Raw genomic sequence first — 15,248 nt, forward strand, 5'->3', positions numbered from 1 at the left:
TTTTAAAAAACAATTCTAAAATGGTGATTAAATTTTTTTTTACATTCTAAAATGCAGATTTTCGAATTTTTTTAACAATTGTAGAATGGCGATTTTCTTTTTTTTATTCTAAAATGGCAATTTTCCTTTTTTCAAAACAATTATAAAATGGCGATTTTCCTTTTTTTAATTCTTAAATGGCGATTTTCTACATTTTATTTTTGTTCTAAAATGGCGATTTTTAAAAATGTAAAAAAAAAATTCTAAAATGTCGATTTTCTCCATTTTTATTTTTATTTTAAAATGGCGATTTTCAAATTGTCTAAAAACAATTATAAAATGGCGATTTTCCTTTTTTTAATTCTTAAATGGCAATTTTCTACATTTTATTTTTTTTCTAAAATGGTGATTTTCAAAATGTAAAAAAAAATTCTAAAATGTCGATTTTCTCCATTTTTATTTTTCTTCTAAAATGGCGATTTTCAAATTGTCTAAAAACAATTCTAAAATAGTAATTTTCAGTTTTCTATTCTAAAATGGCGATTTTCTTTTTTTTAAACAATTATAAAATGGCGATTTTCCTTTTTTTAATTCTTAAATGGCAATTTTCTACATTTTAATATTTTTCTAAAATGGCGATTTTCAAAATGTAAAAAAAATTCTAAAATGTCGATTTTCTCCATTTTTATTTTTATTTTAAAATGGCGATTTTCAAATTGTCTAAAAACAATTATAAAATAGTAATTTTCAGTTTTTTATTCTAAAATGGCGATTTTCTTTTTTTTAAACAATTATAAAATGGCGATTTTCCTTTTTTTAATTCTTAAATGGCAATTTTCTATATTTGAATATTTTTCTAAAATGGCGATTTTCAAAATGTAAAAAAAATTCTAAAATGTCGATTTTCTCCATTTTTCTTTTTATTTTAAAATGGCGATTTTCAAATTGTCTAAAAACAATTATAAAATAGTAATTTGCAGTTTTTTATTCTAAAATGGCGATTTTCTTTTTTTTAAAAAACAATTCTAAAATGGTGATTCAATTTTTTTTTACATTCTAAAATGCAGATTTTCGATTTTTTTTTAACAATTGTAGAATGGCAATTTTCTTTTTTTTATTCTAAAATGGCAATTTTCCTTTTTTTCAAAACAATTGTAAAATGGCGATTTTCCTTTTTTTAATTCTTAAATGGCGATTTTCTACATTTTATTTTTGTTCTAAAATGGCGATTTTAAAAATGTAAAAAAAATTCTAAAATGTCGATTTTCTCCATTTTTATTTTTATTTTAAAATGGCGATTTTCAAATTGTCTAAAAACAATTATAAAATGGCGATTTTCCTTTTTTTAATTCTTAAATGGCGATTTTCTACATTTTATTTTTGTTCTAAAATGGCGATTTTCAAAATGTAAAAAAAAAATTCTAAAAAGTCGATTTTCTCCATTTTTATTTTTCTTCTAAAATGGCGATTTTCAAATTGTCTAAAAACAATTCTAGAATGGTAATTTTCAGTTTTTTATTCTAAAATGGCGATTTTCCATTTTTTTTAAAAACAATTCTAAAATGGTGATTCAATTTTTTTTTACATTCTAAAATGCAGATTTTCGAATTTTTTAACAATTGTAGAATGGCGATTTTCTTTTTTTATTCTAAAATGGCAATTTTCCTTTTTTTCAAAACAATTATAAAATGGCGATTTTCCTTTTTTTAATTCTTAAATGGCGATTTTCTACATTTTATTTTTGTTCTAAAATGGCGATTTTCAAAATGTAAAAAAAAAATTCTAAAAAGTCGATTTTCTCCATTTTTATTTTTCTTCTAAAATGGCGATTTTCAAATTGTCTAAAAACAATTCTAGAATGGTAATTTTCAGTTTTTTATTCTAAAATGGCGATTTTCCATTTTTTTAAAAAAACAATTCTAAAATGGTGATTCAATTTTTTTTTACATTCTAAAATGCAGATTTTCGAATTTTTTTAACAATTGTAGAATGGCGATTTTCTTTTTTTTATTCTAAAATGGCAATTTTCCTTTTTTCAAAACAATTATAAAATGGCGATTTTCCTTTTTTTAATTCTTAAATGGCGATTTTCTACATTTTATTTTTGTTCTAAAATGGCGATTTTAAAAATGTAAAAAAAAAATTCTAAAATGTCGATTTTCTCCATTTTTATTTTTATTTTAAAATGGTGATTTTCAAATTGTCTAAAAACAATTATAAAATGGCGATTTTCCTTTTTTTAATTCTTAAATGGCAATTTTCTACATTTTTTTTTTCTAAAATGGTGATTTTCAAAATGTAAAAAAAAAATTCTAAAATGTCCATTTTCTCCATTTTTATTTTTCTTCTAAAATGGCAATTTTCAAATTGTCTAAAAACAATTCTAAAATAGTAATTTTCAGTTTTCTATTCTAAAACGGCAATTTTCTTTTTTTTAAACAATTATAAAATGGCGATTTTCCTTTTTTTAATTCTTAAATGGCAATTTTCTACATTTGAATATTTTTCTAAAATGGCGATTTTCAAAATGTAAAAAAAATTCTAAAATGTCGATTTTCTCCATTTTTATTTTTCTTCTAAAATGGCGATTTTCAAATTGTCTAAAAACAATTCTAGAATGGTAATTTTCAGTTTTTTATTCTAAAATGGCGATTTTCCATTTTTTTAAAAAACAATTCTAAAATGGTGATTCAATTTTTTTTTTACATTCTAAAATGCAGATTTTCGAATTTTTTTAACAATTGTAGAATGGCGATTTTCTTTTTTTTATTCTAAAATGGCAATTTTCCTTTTTTCAAAACAATTATAAAATGGCGATTTTCCTTTTGTTAATTCTTAAATGGCGATTTTCTACATTTTAATTTTGTTCTAAAATGGCGATTTTAAAAATGTAAAAAAAAAAATTCTAAAATGTCGATTTTCTCCATTTTTATTTTAAAATGGCGATTTTCAAATTGTCTAAAAACAATTATAAAATGGCGATTTTCCTTTTTTTAATTCTTAAATGGCAATTTTCTACATTTTATTTTTTTTCTAAAATGGTGATTTTCAAAATGTAAAAAAAAATTCTAAAATGTCGATTTTCTCCATTTTTATTTTTCTTCTAAAATGGCGATTTTCAAATTGTCTAAAAACAATTCTAAAATAGTAATTTTCAGTTTTTTTATTCTAAAATGGCGATTTTCTTTTTTTAAAACAATTATAAAATGGCGATTTTCCTTTTTTTTATTCTTAAATGGCAATTTTCTACATTTGAATATTTTTCTAAAATGGCGATTTTCAAAATGTAAAAAAAAAAAATTCTAAATGTCGGTTTTCTCCATTTTTATTTTTCTTCTAAAATGGCGATTTTCAAATTGTCTAAAAACAATTATAAAATAGTAATTTTCAGTTTTTTATTCTAAAATGGCGATTTTCTTTTTTTTTAAACAATAATAAAATGTCGATTTTCCTTTTTTTTATTCTTAAATGGCAATTTTCTACATTTGAATATTTTTCTAAAATGGCGATTTTCAAAATGTAAAAAAAATTCTAAAATGTCGATTTTCTCCATTTTTATTTTTCTTCTAAAATGCGATTTTCTATTTTAATTTTTAAAAATTGCGCAGCGCCGTAATCCGCCACCTTCGGATGGACAAGCGGCATGGGGAAAAAAACTCACCCGCTAAGCGCCGGGATGCCTTTGTGCAAGGACATGAAGTTGTTTCGGAGACAAAGATGTGTGAGGTCCACGCTGTGAAACAGCTGAGTCGGCAGTTCCTCCAGACTGCAGCCCGATAGGTCGAGCGAGTTCTCCTTCTGGGACGCGATCTGCCGTGAGTGACAAGGAGGTTCACAATGAAGTGAGACGGACCGGATCGGTTTCAAAGCGGGTGACCCGCGAAGACCCGCTCTGGCACCTTTGAGGCCGTTCGGTGCCAGCAAAGGCGTTCCGCGTACGAGTCGAAGCTGACGTAGTAGGTTTGACTTTGGGCGCCGGCGGAGCTCAGTGCCAAACAGTGGTTGTGCCTCTTCACCTCCTCCACCTGCAGTCAAGAAAATAAATTATAATAACAATAATAATAATAACAACAACATTAACAATAACAATAATAATAATACATTTCATTTCTAAGCGCCTTTCAAGGTCACTTTACAGTCACAGGATAAGTTTCTTTCTGTGGGTGAGCAGCGGCAGCCACACGCGCCAGCATTCACTCAACCCGGAAGTTACTCGGATAGAATGCTAGTTGGCTAATAGATAACTAACAGATAGCGAGCTAGGCCTTCACTCAACCCGGAAGTAACTCAGATAGAAAGCTAGCTAGCTAGCTAATAGATAGCTAAGTAACTCGGATAGAAAGCAAGCTAGCTAATAGAGAGCTAACAGATAGCTAGCTAGGCCTTCACTCAACCCGGAAGTAACTCAGATAGAAAGCTAGCTAGCTAATAGACAGCTAATAGATAGCTAAGTAACTCGGATAGAAAGCAAGCTAGCTAATAAAGAGCTAACAGATAGCTAGCTAGGCATTCACTCAACCCGGAAGTAATTCAGATAGAAGGCTATCCAGCTAATAAACAGCTAATAGATAACTAAGTAACTCGGAGAGAAAGCAAGCTAGCTAATACCTAGCTAACACATAGCTAGCTAGGCCTTCACTCAACCCGCAAGTCACTCGGATAGAAAGCTAGCTAGCTAATAAACAGCTAATAGATAGCTAAGTAACTCGGATAGAAAGCAAGGTAGCTAATAGATAGCTACCAGATAGCTAGCTAGGCATTCACTCAACCCGGAAGTAACTCAGATAGAAGGCTAGCTAGCTAATAAACAGCTAATAGATAACTAAGTAACTCGGAGAGAAAGCAAGCTAGCTAATACATAGCTAGCAGTTAGCTAGCTAGGCCTTCACTCAACCCGCAAGTAACTCAAAAAGATAGAAAGCGAGCTAGGTAGCTAATAGATAGCCAGCTAGATAGCTAACCAGCTAGAGAGCTATATAGCTAATAGACAGCTCGCAAGATAGCCAGGCAGATAGCCAATACATAGCAAATAGATAGATGTACAAAAATATGTCCACTCCAGTGCCTGGGTTTTTGTCCCCTGGCCAAGGGCGTGCGGCCCCAAATCCCCCTTTCGCTATTTTTTGTTCACCAGATGGAAATTGAACCTGATTGATGACAAGGCAAAAAGCCAAAAGGCGTCGTCCTTGTCACCGTTAGCCCCACCTTTCCTCCAATGAGAGGCAGGACGTGGATCTTGCCCGTGCGGGCGTGTTTGACGGATGACACGATGAGGCAGGTTCCGCTCAGGGTCACCTGCCGTTTGGACCAGCGGTTAACGGGTAGCACCAACTTCCCCTTTCGCACGTTGAACACCCCGGAAAGCTGCACGCGCTCCGAACCGCCAACCTTGCGAGGCTTCCCTGCGCACAGGGAGAAACGCTTGAGGTCCACCAATCCGGAATCTGCTTCGGTTTAGGGTGGCAATTTAGGGGATTTTTTTTGGGGGGGCCTTGCAGGACAGTGGTGATCAATCTATGGCATGCAGGCCGGATTCGGCCCTGTTGTCCATTTAATCCGGTCTGCCAAAGGTTGGTACACAACCGACATTCGATGTAATGAGAGGCATTTCAACACCAGGTGGCGCAATTAGTTGAAGTTGCAGGGCACAGGGCGGACCTCTGTCTACTGGGAATTTATGAACCAGGGTTTAACAAAATATATGCATTAAAATTTTGTTGTGTAAAATTTATTGCCAAGTATGTAGAACACACAAGGAATTTGTCTCCAGTAGAACACGCTGCACTAGTATCATCAAAAAAATGGGGAAAAATGGAGGCACTAATACAGTTCTATTTGAGTTACTGTTTAAAGTTAATGGCTTGGGGGAAGAAGCTCTTTAAATATCTGCTCGATTTGCTGCATATGGATCGGTCGCGCCTGCATGAGGGAAGTAGCTGGAAAAGGTGGTGAGCAGGATGCGGAGGGTCGAGTAAGATTTTCCGCACCCTTGTTTGGATTCGAGTATAACGCGCACACGTGCTTGACGCGCACCCCTGATTTTCAATTAAAAAATTTTGTTTCACTTTTTCTCAGCTCGGTGACAATATATAAATATGAAGAACACCGAATGTAAACTCTGGATATTGGTAATTGTGAAAACAGCAAAGCTAAACTCACGTTTCAGTGTGGGCGAGGCGAGCAAAGGAAATGAAGTGTAGCTAAAGAAATGCTATTGAGTATAATGCGCAAAAATTTCTAGCTAAAAAAAGAACTCAAAGTTTGGGCGCGCGTTATAAATGAGGCCTGGGAAAAAATATCTCGTATACAGGTAACATCCGATTTACGACCACCGTGAGTTACGACCACCCATACTTCAATAATACGAAATATAAATGGATTAAAATGACACTAAAAGTTCTAAGATTTATAAATGAACTGTCCACATTTTGATATATAATAGTATTCAATAGAAAACGTTGCTTAAAAACAACAGATTGACATCGTATACTATCCTGTCGTATAGGAAATGCCAGCGTGTCGTCATTTGTTATGATCACGTGATCCTCACGTCAGCCATTTTGAATACTTTTCGAATTACGACCGTTTTTTCGGAACGGAACCCGGTCGCAACTCGGATGTTACCTGTATCCAGATTTCGATTCAGTGTTCTTCATATTTTAATTGATATACTGTTACCCGAACAAAGTGTTACTTTGTCAATAAATGATTTTTATTATGGACGCATGTGTTGTCAATTACAAAACTTGGCCTGAGACAAGAGAAATGGAAACAAAATTTTATTCCGATTTTTAATTGAAAATTAGGGGTGCGCGTTATACACGTGTCCGCGTTATACTCGAATAAATACGGTCGTCGTGATTTTCTCGGCGGTACTCACCAAAGTAGAAGCGAATCAGGCAGCCGATGCCCGGATTCATAGCCTCCTCCTGCACCCTCCGCGGGTCCTCGAAACCCAAATCGGTGAGGTACTCGTTTACGATTTGCAGCGGCCTCTCGTCGTCTCGCAGACGCCGCACGATTCCGCCGTGCAGCTGGACGAAAAGCGCCGGTGTCGGCTTTGTGGTGATCTGCCCCGGCCAAAGTCTACTCCCGGCGTCCATCTTCGGGTTAGCCTGCGTTGACGTTTGCTCGCTCAGAGGCTGAGTCTGAGAGCTACCGTGGGATTTGGGGGAAGGTTTTGTAAAATCGGGCGAATCTTTCCCATCGCCGCCATCTCCCGCCGTGCTTCTCGGAGCGTTCGCGGTTGAGGGCGGCTCTGCGGGAGGCGTCGGAGAGGTGGTGAGCTCCATTTCGTCAGAGGAACTCTCAAATGGGTCCGGTCCCTCCGTGGCGCTGTCGCAGTTTGGGCTCCAGGCCGACGAGTCCGTCGGTAAACTCGCGCCTTCGCTCTGAGAATCCCGCCGCGGTGCGCTCGTGGGTCCTCCGAGGTTGACCTCGTCACAAGTACTGTTCTCCAAATCTGATCCGAAGTACGCGCCACCAAAGTTGACGTCCACGCCGATGTCATTCAGGCAAACCTCTGAGGACGAGTTACTAGCATTTGAAAGGAGGTTCGACTCAAAACTACGCTGATCCTTGCTACCGTTTAGCAACTTAGCCTCATTTGCTTTGGACTTTGGATCTGATGGTTCGTCACCGATCTGCCCGTTGGTGGCGGGACTTTCAGGAGTGACTCTCAAAACACCATCGGTTTTACTTGCTTCCAGCTTGCCGACCACCTCTTTGGCCAAAGTGTCCACCGTGCAGAGCACCGGTCGCGGGTAGGACGGCGTGAGCCAGTCGTGGACGTGAATACAACCGCGTTTAAGGTCCCGTGTCACCCAACTCTTATCGGACGCCAGGAGCTGCTTTGACTGCTTCCGCCTGAGGAAGGTTTTCCGATCCAGACTCAGGGTGCTGAGCGGAGAGACCGTAGGGGCCACACCGGACGGATCGGACGAAGGTAGGGGGCTCGTCGGCGGGCAGCCCAGAGACAGATTCCTCTTGTGTTTCTGGCGTCTCTTGCTCAGTAAGGTGTTGCCGGATGTGCCGCCGACGGATGGAGCGCCGGACGCGGGCGCGTTGGCGGTCTTGGCTTGGTTTTGGTAGATGCCATTCCGGATGGCGATCTGGAGAAGGGAGGTGGCCGCGAGTCCCTTCCCCAACAGTTTGGCCTCGGCGGCTCCGGTTTCGTCGTCCACGACGCAGGGTCGCTTCCCGCAAGACGGAGCCGCGAAGCCGCTCGATTTCACGGCGGCGCCGTCGTGGTGACACTCCGGCGTCCCTTGTGGTGTTGGCGAAGTTGAAAGAACCCCGCACTCGTGTTCCTTCACACGGTCCATCCCCGTTAGCAACGAGCCTGCCGTCGGTCGTTCGGGGTGCCTTTAGCTCTCCTCGTTAGCCAAACATGCTAATGAGCCACTCCGTCGTTGTTGAAAATCGTGACTTTGGATGCGTCACTACATTGTTGTGAGCGGGCGAGGGCTAACAGGGTCGTTAAAGGCGTTCAAAGACGGTTCTCGTCGGTCGTCATGGAAGCCTGCGGTGGAAGGCGAGTCCTCGTCCGTCCGACGTTCGGATGAGAGACGCTCCACGTTCGGCTGGGCGGCTCTCATTGTTTATTAGTGATGTGTCGTTCGCGAATGAACCGGCTTTTAGAGCCAGATCTCTGAAGTGAAGGAGGAGAACCGGCTCTTAAAAGTTGACCTGATCTGATTCTTAAAACACTTTCTCAAAGAATCATACATTACAAAGAACGTGCTGCAGTCCAAGAACGGGTCAAAAAAGCCAAAGCTGTTTGTCTAACAACTGACTAATAGACATCCCGAACCACAACATCCTACTTGTCACTTACATGCCACTTGATTGAAAATTTCAAATTGGGGACCTGTCTGCTGGATTGTTTTGAGTTAAATGAAAGACACATTTCTGAGAATTTAGCAGAGGAGCTGGGGAGGTACTGCAGGACGCATGCACTGTTTTGGAGCCATTTGAGTAGGTCACCGGATATCAGTGTAGACAGGTACAAAATGTTATCACATTATGCTGTGGTTATTATTCAATTATTATCATTTTTACTAGTTGGTATTATCGCATTATTAATATGAAAAGCAAATTAGTGACAGCTGATCATCAGACCAGAGTAACCACTGGGAACGTGAAAGTTAGTGGACATATGTGCACCATGCATATACTAGCACATGACTCTGCAGACATTGTGTATTTTTTACATGAGTACTGTAATTTGTTTTTCACATAATGTTACATGATTTTGGGGAGTTAATTAATTTAAGCAACAAAAAAAACAGGATTCAATTCGGAGCCAAAAGAATCGGATCTTTTAAGGTCGCCGAACCAAAAGAACCAGCTCTCTGAAAGGAGCTGGAATTCCCATTACTAGATTGTACATTAGTGATGTGTCGTTCGCGAACGAGCCGGTTTTTAGCGTTGGATCTCTGAAGAGAACGAAGAGATTCCTAACAATGAGCCGGAAATCGGAGCCGACTTTTTTGTCCTCTCTTCCCCGACCCCGGTCATCGGTTAAAGCCGCACGTGATTAGTCGATATCCGTGGTAGAGGAGAGAGGGGAGAATTACAGACACACGCAGCAGTGAGGAGAAAGGGGGGGTGGGGTGTTAGGGTAGACTGGTGGACAAATGCTATTACATTGTGCTGTTATTATAATTCAATTATTATATTTTTTACTAGTTGGTATGATAGTATTATTAATATGAAAAGTAAATTAGTGACAGCTGATCATCAGACCAGAGTAACCACACGGAAAGTGAAAGTTAGTGGATGCTCTCTGTGCACATATAAAGCCATACAAATAAAAATATTTGATATAGTGTATTTTTTTACATGAGTATTACGTTTTTCAGATAATTTTACATGATTTTTGGTAGTTGATTTAAGCAACAAAAAACCTGAGGAGCCATTTGGAAGCCACAAGAGCCGGATCTTTTTAGTGAGCCGAGCCAAAAGAACGCGCTTTCTGAAAAGATCTGGAATTCTCATCACTTGTATATGTATTGTGGTGCATTCAGTGTCACATAAAGGCTCGGAAAGTTCGCACTATCTTCACAAAAAAGGTTCGACAGTTTCCTCGAACGGCCTCTCGGTTCGATACTTGCCGATTCAAAGTAAACAAGTCGTATTTTTCTATTACAAAAGTACAATAAACTGCCCACTGAAGAGAGGAAAGATATCTCAGCTGCATCCAAACACGAGAGACGCAATTGTCAACAGAGCATTCATTCATTCAAGTTCCATACATGTCAACCTCGGCTAATAGCTGCCCTTATAAATGATTACAATTTCCGAATAAAAGTTGTAGTACCTCTTACATGATTTGAAATGATTGAAAAAAAAACGCTTATTTATTATTGCATCTATGCTTGTCTGTGACTGTAAAGTGTCATTGAGAGCTTTGAAACGCGCTTGAAATAAAAATTATTATTATTATGATGATGATGATTATTATTATTATTAAAAGAAACGGAAATGCTGCAAGCTTACTGCGCATGCGAAGAGGATGACGTTTGTTGGTTTGCCGTGACAAGAGTAGCGATTGGCGGCAGCATTGTCATTGAAACCAACTGGATTTGAGCCAAAATGCTCTTGGGAAGATCGGTTCACAATTTTAAAAAACATTTTTCACGTATAAAAGTTGGAGTACAACGTACTTGATTTGAAATGCCCCCCCCCCCTAAAAAAAAAAACGTTTAAAATGGCGTATCTTGCTCAGCTCGGTGTTTCCAGATTGACAGGTATGAAGTTCAACAACCCCCCAGGTAAGGACGCTGTTGTGCCACTAGATTGAAGTGGCCGTCTGCCATGACAGGAAACAATATCAATCGAATGAATGTATCACACGAATGTGAATGATATTTTGTCCATGAATTCTTATGAAATCATTCCAAATAGTCTTTCATTGCCTTTCTTTTCCCTTCTTTTATACCTTACTTTTATCAGGTATAGAAGATGCGTCCATAATGTGTAAAATCACTTCAAATGACTTCTACTGAGCGTATTTGACAAAGATTCCACTGCATATAGCTATATTTGACGTTTTAAGACTCACGCTGAAGATGAAGGAAGTCTTGTTTTCGAGTTGATGACGATGCCCTAAGTGACGTCACGGAGAGAACGCCCCTGTTTGAGAACGCGACACACAACGCTTTTTGGGTACTTATTTTCGTCTGAAAACACCATGTTTATCGCGAAATTAGAAAGAAAATTACATAACGGGATGGTGAATCATTGTGTGTCGCAGCCAATTGCGGTAACACGCACGCTTGCTTTCTGCTGTCTCTGACAAAGTATATTGATGATAATGTGGGCCTTCACTGCCCTTAGTGCAATGACTAAGAGACTCATAAATCTATTTCTATCTATTGGAGTTATTCCGGGTTGAGTTGAACGCCTAGGGAGCGAGCTATTTGCTATCTATTTGCTATTTATTTTCTATAAGGTATCTATTACCTATCTGTTGTCTGTCTGTCTGGATGGCTAGCTAGCTAGCTATCTATTATATGTCTGGCCCGCTGGATAGCTATCTAGCTGACTACCTATTATCTATATGGCTATCTAGCTACCTAGCTAGCTATATATTAGCTAGATGGCTATCTCGATATCTAGCTAGCTATCTATTAGCTAGCTGGCTCGCTTTCTGCTAACCATTTATTGCTATTTATTTTCTATTAGGTATCTATTAGCTATCTGTTGTCTGTCTGTCTCGATGGCTATCTAGCTAGCTAGCTATTAGCTAGCTGGCTCGATTTCTATCTATTGGAGTTATTCCGGGTTGAGTGAACGCTGGCGCGTGTGGCTGCCGCTGCACACCCACAGAAAAACTGATCCTGTGACTGTAAAGTGACCTTGTGAGTTTTGAAAGGCGCCTAGAAATGAAATAATGAATAAAATAAAAAATGAAATGTATTATTGTTATTGTGATTGTTATTGTTATTGTTATTGTTATTGTTATAACGTTAGCATGGGGTTTCATCCATGGTATTGATTCACTGCAAATTAGAATCACGACAGAAACGTTTCTGTCCACAAAGGTGAATCATACGGTCCATTCAACCTGAACCTTTTTTTTTTTTTACTCGTCGGGCTTATTTAAAAGGGGCGTTTACCTGTTTCAACATCAACGGCCAGTATCAACCTATCAAAATTGCGCTTTTCGCCAACTGCCACCCAAACAGGAAATGAACAGCAAAACATCAAGAATGTGTACAGTGATACCTTGGCTTACGAACTTCATTGTTTCCCAGACAGAATGTCTAAAGTGAAAAGTGTGTATCCCAAAAAATAATTTCCCATAGGAAACAATTTAAATGAGAATAATCCGTTCCCAGGTCCCCATAAAACATAATTTCTACTAAATAAGCCTTAAAAATGACACAAAAATTCTTTATTTTATGGATAATAAATGTGTTATGGTATTATAATTAAAGAAAAACAACTGTACTGTATAATAAAGTTGTTTTATTTACCTTTGTGATTGTCATTGATGGCTTGATGGAATGGAGTGGCCGCTTTCATTAGCATTAAACACTTGATGAGGAACGTAGCCTTTTTCTTTCACCATCTTGAGGAATGATCCCTTGGTGCTTTCTCTGCGCTAATTTTATCTAGTTCCTCATCAATTGTGTTCTGTTTAGCTGGGTTGATAGCTTTTTGCATCAAGTGTACAGATGGCTTGTGCGGGTTGTTTGTGGAGCCTGATTGATTGTATATTTTAACCTTGCAGTCTACACTCTGCCTTTGAACTATCAAAGTTGAAACTCTCTCACTGTCGCCTGCCTGTCTCTTTAATGTTTAAAGCACCTCCCCTCACTGCTGCCTTCTTGACCAATCACGTGGCTTTAACCGAAGACTGGGGGTGAGGAATAGAGGACCAAAAAAAATGTCGGCAGCCATTTTCTTTTTGGGAGAATGGCTTCACTCTCTCTCTGTCTGTAACCGCCCCCCCCCCCCCTCACTTCTGCGTTCGTGACCAATCACGTGGCTTTAACCGACGAATGGGGGCGGGGAATAGAGGACCAAAACAAGCCGGCTGCCATTTTCTTTTAGGAGAACGGGCTCGTTCGCGAACGACACAGCTTGTGGCAGCTCCGTTCTTATTTTCATAAATTTAACGTTCATAAACCTAAAAGTTCGTAAGCCAAGGGGTTCGTAAACCGAGGTATCACTGTATTTAGTTTCATTGGCGAGCCAGATGCAATCATCAAAAGAACCATATATCATTCCTTTATCATTTTCTTTCATTCCTTTCATCACTTTGCTGCTGTGAAATGTAAATTTCTCCACTGTGAGACTAATAAAGGCATATCCAATCCAATCCAATCCAATATGGCTCAAGAGCCATCGGTTTCCGACCCCTGTTACAGAGCATTAAATTAACCCCTCCCACAAATAAAAAAAGTCTACTTTCACAAAAGCGTTTTTTTTTTTTTTTTTTTTCATGTTAGCGAGCCCGTTTGTAGAATGTTGAATTTGTATATTTTTTCCACCACAGGTGGTTCCACTTTGCCCTCAGAGTCCATTCGGGGGCCCCACGTTGCCCCCCTCAAAACCCCCCAGGTACACACTTAGCCTAGCTCGTTCTCCTACTACCTGCCTGCTGTCACTTCCAGCTCCTTTCGAGCCTTTCAGGTTCAAGTTTCACATTGCAATTTGTTCACACCCCCCCCCCCCCTCCCCCCTTTGGTACACAAGCCACTTTGGAGCCTGCCCCCTCTCCCCCACCCCACCCCACCCCTTTATGTTTACATTCCCTTCTCCATTATTTGAGCAGCTCAAGGTCTGTTTTCTCATTGCTGACATCAAGGTGTCCAACCTTAGTGTGCAGGTACCTGCATCCACTGGGACAGGATGCGGGGGGGGGGGGGGGGGGGGGGGGGGGGGGGGGGGGGGGGGGGGGGGGGGGTAGGAAGGGACCAAACAGCACCGCCAGCGAAGGCGGCGTTTCATGGTGACGGACCAAGGCGACAGGACTGAAACGTCGTGTAGGCGTGGGTGTGTGTTAGACAGACGGGAGGTACAGGGGGTGGGTTCTTAACACCTTGGGGGTAAGTCATTTGCTTGTTTGTCGGTGGAGACTGCCGGCGAGTCAGAGCGGACACTAGATGAGGGAAAAAAGGACAGATTTGTCTTCTCGCGTCGCGCCATTTCTCATTTTTTTTCCTTCCGGATAGTCCGTGGATGAGAGGGGGTTAAGGGGGGGGGAACCAAGCGGCACGGGTATTGTTCTGCTCAGTCCGCTAAGGATAGTGAAAGTTTTCTCCAGGCTGCAGGTACGGTTGATTCCAATTTGGCGCGCCGTCTTTCTGTTGTTACCGCACTCTGCGGCGTAGGAATGTTTCTCCCGGAACAGGCGCATCAAACCGACTTTTGAACGTTCCGGGTATGAGAATCGGGTCGGCCAGCTGCGAGATCTTGCCATGCGTGTCTGGAATTTATTGCTTCTCCGCACTTAAGAGGCTGCGCTCATCTGGTCCTTGGTATGCGCCAGGGCGTATTGTTGAAAGAGATACCTGAACACGAAGCACAGCACCGCAGTCCTGGAGTACTAGGGTTAGGGTTAGGGTTCGGGTTAGGGTTCGGGTTAGGGTTAGGGTTAGCCAGACTCTTCATTCTTCTGGCTGCCGGTGACCAGATGGTATCCGCCAGGAGTCAACCCGGCCTTTGCGTTGGCTGCTACTAGCGGCACAGGACACGGCGAAGAAAGTTGCCAATCCTCCTCTGGCGTTCATGACTGAGTCAGGCGTAGGAACGACGGAGGAGATGTCGGAAGACCAGGTTGGCTTGGGACGAGCATTGACCTGGGAGTCTTCATCTGGCGAAAGGGAGACGGACATCTTGGAAGATGAGGATGATGAGGCGGATCCATCTTCAGACGCCTTGACTCCAGAGATTCTGCCAGAAGAACCGATATTAGCCCACCACGACATGGCTAACCGCCGGATTCAGGAGGAAACGGAATGCCAAAACCAGTTTGGACCCAATGCGGTGGACACGGTGTCGTCTTCCCAAGAAACAGACTTTGCGTCGCTATCTCTGGACGTGGATGACTCCATAGAGCAGTTGAATCAACTGATTCTGGATCTGGACCCCACCTTCGTTCCTGTTCCCACAGCCTGTGCTCCCTTGGTGCGGTCCACCTCCTTCCAAAGCAGACTCCTGAGTGATAAAGGGGATGCCAATCTGACTGGTAAGATGTTCCACTTGATGGGAGTGCCGGAGTCTATCAGAGCTCTCCTTGGGCAGTCGGTGGAGGA

General features: G+C 40.3%; 2 protein-coding genes across 4 annotated transcripts in view; one reads left to right on the forward strand and one right to left on the reverse strand.

The window, feature by feature from the left end:
• Positions 1-9,151, reverse strand: part of LOC148895292 (PH domain leucine-rich repeat-containing protein phosphatase 1-like) — a 46,970-nt gene extending 37,819 nt beyond the window's left edge. The window contains exons 1-4 of one of the 2 annotated variants that reach the window (XM_089001652.1): positions 6,860-9,149; positions 5,185-5,381; positions 3,879-4,004; positions 3,641-3,789 (exon numbers count right to left, since the gene is read on the reverse strand). In XM_089001652.1, coding sequence (XP_088857778.1) covers positions 3,641-3,789; positions 3,879-4,004; positions 5,185-5,381; positions 6,860-8,303 — 1,916 coding nt within the window. In that variant the 5' untranslated portion in view covers positions 8,304-9,149. Of the gene's footprint in view, positions 1-3,640; positions 3,790-3,878; positions 4,005-5,184; positions 5,382-6,859 lie in introns of both variants that reach the window. The other variant, XM_089001653.1, reaches the window with a different exon arrangement.
• Positions 9,152-14,044: 4,893 nt separating this feature from the next.
• The window catches only part of tns3.2 (tensin 3, tandem duplicate 2), a 44,232-nt gene continuing 43,028 nt past the window's right edge, over positions 14,045-15,248 (forward strand). Inside the window, exon 1 of one of the 2 annotated variants that reach the window (XM_089001481.1) lies at positions 14,045-15,181. In XM_089001481.1, coding sequence (XP_088857607.1) covers positions 14,722-15,181 — 460 coding nt within the window. In that variant the 5' untranslated portion in view covers positions 14,045-14,721. The remainder of the gene's footprint in view (positions 15,182-15,248) is intronic. The other variant, XM_089001480.1, reaches the window with a different exon arrangement.

Source organism: Hippocampus bargibanti, linkage group LG07, assembly GCF_051943395.1.
Source record: "Hippocampus bargibanti isolate YZ-2025 linkage group LG07, ASM5194339v1, whole genome shotgun sequence".
In the NCBI taxonomy this organism is placed as follows: domain Eukaryota; kingdom Metazoa; phylum Chordata; class Actinopteri; order Syngnathiformes; family Syngnathidae; genus Hippocampus; species Hippocampus bargibanti.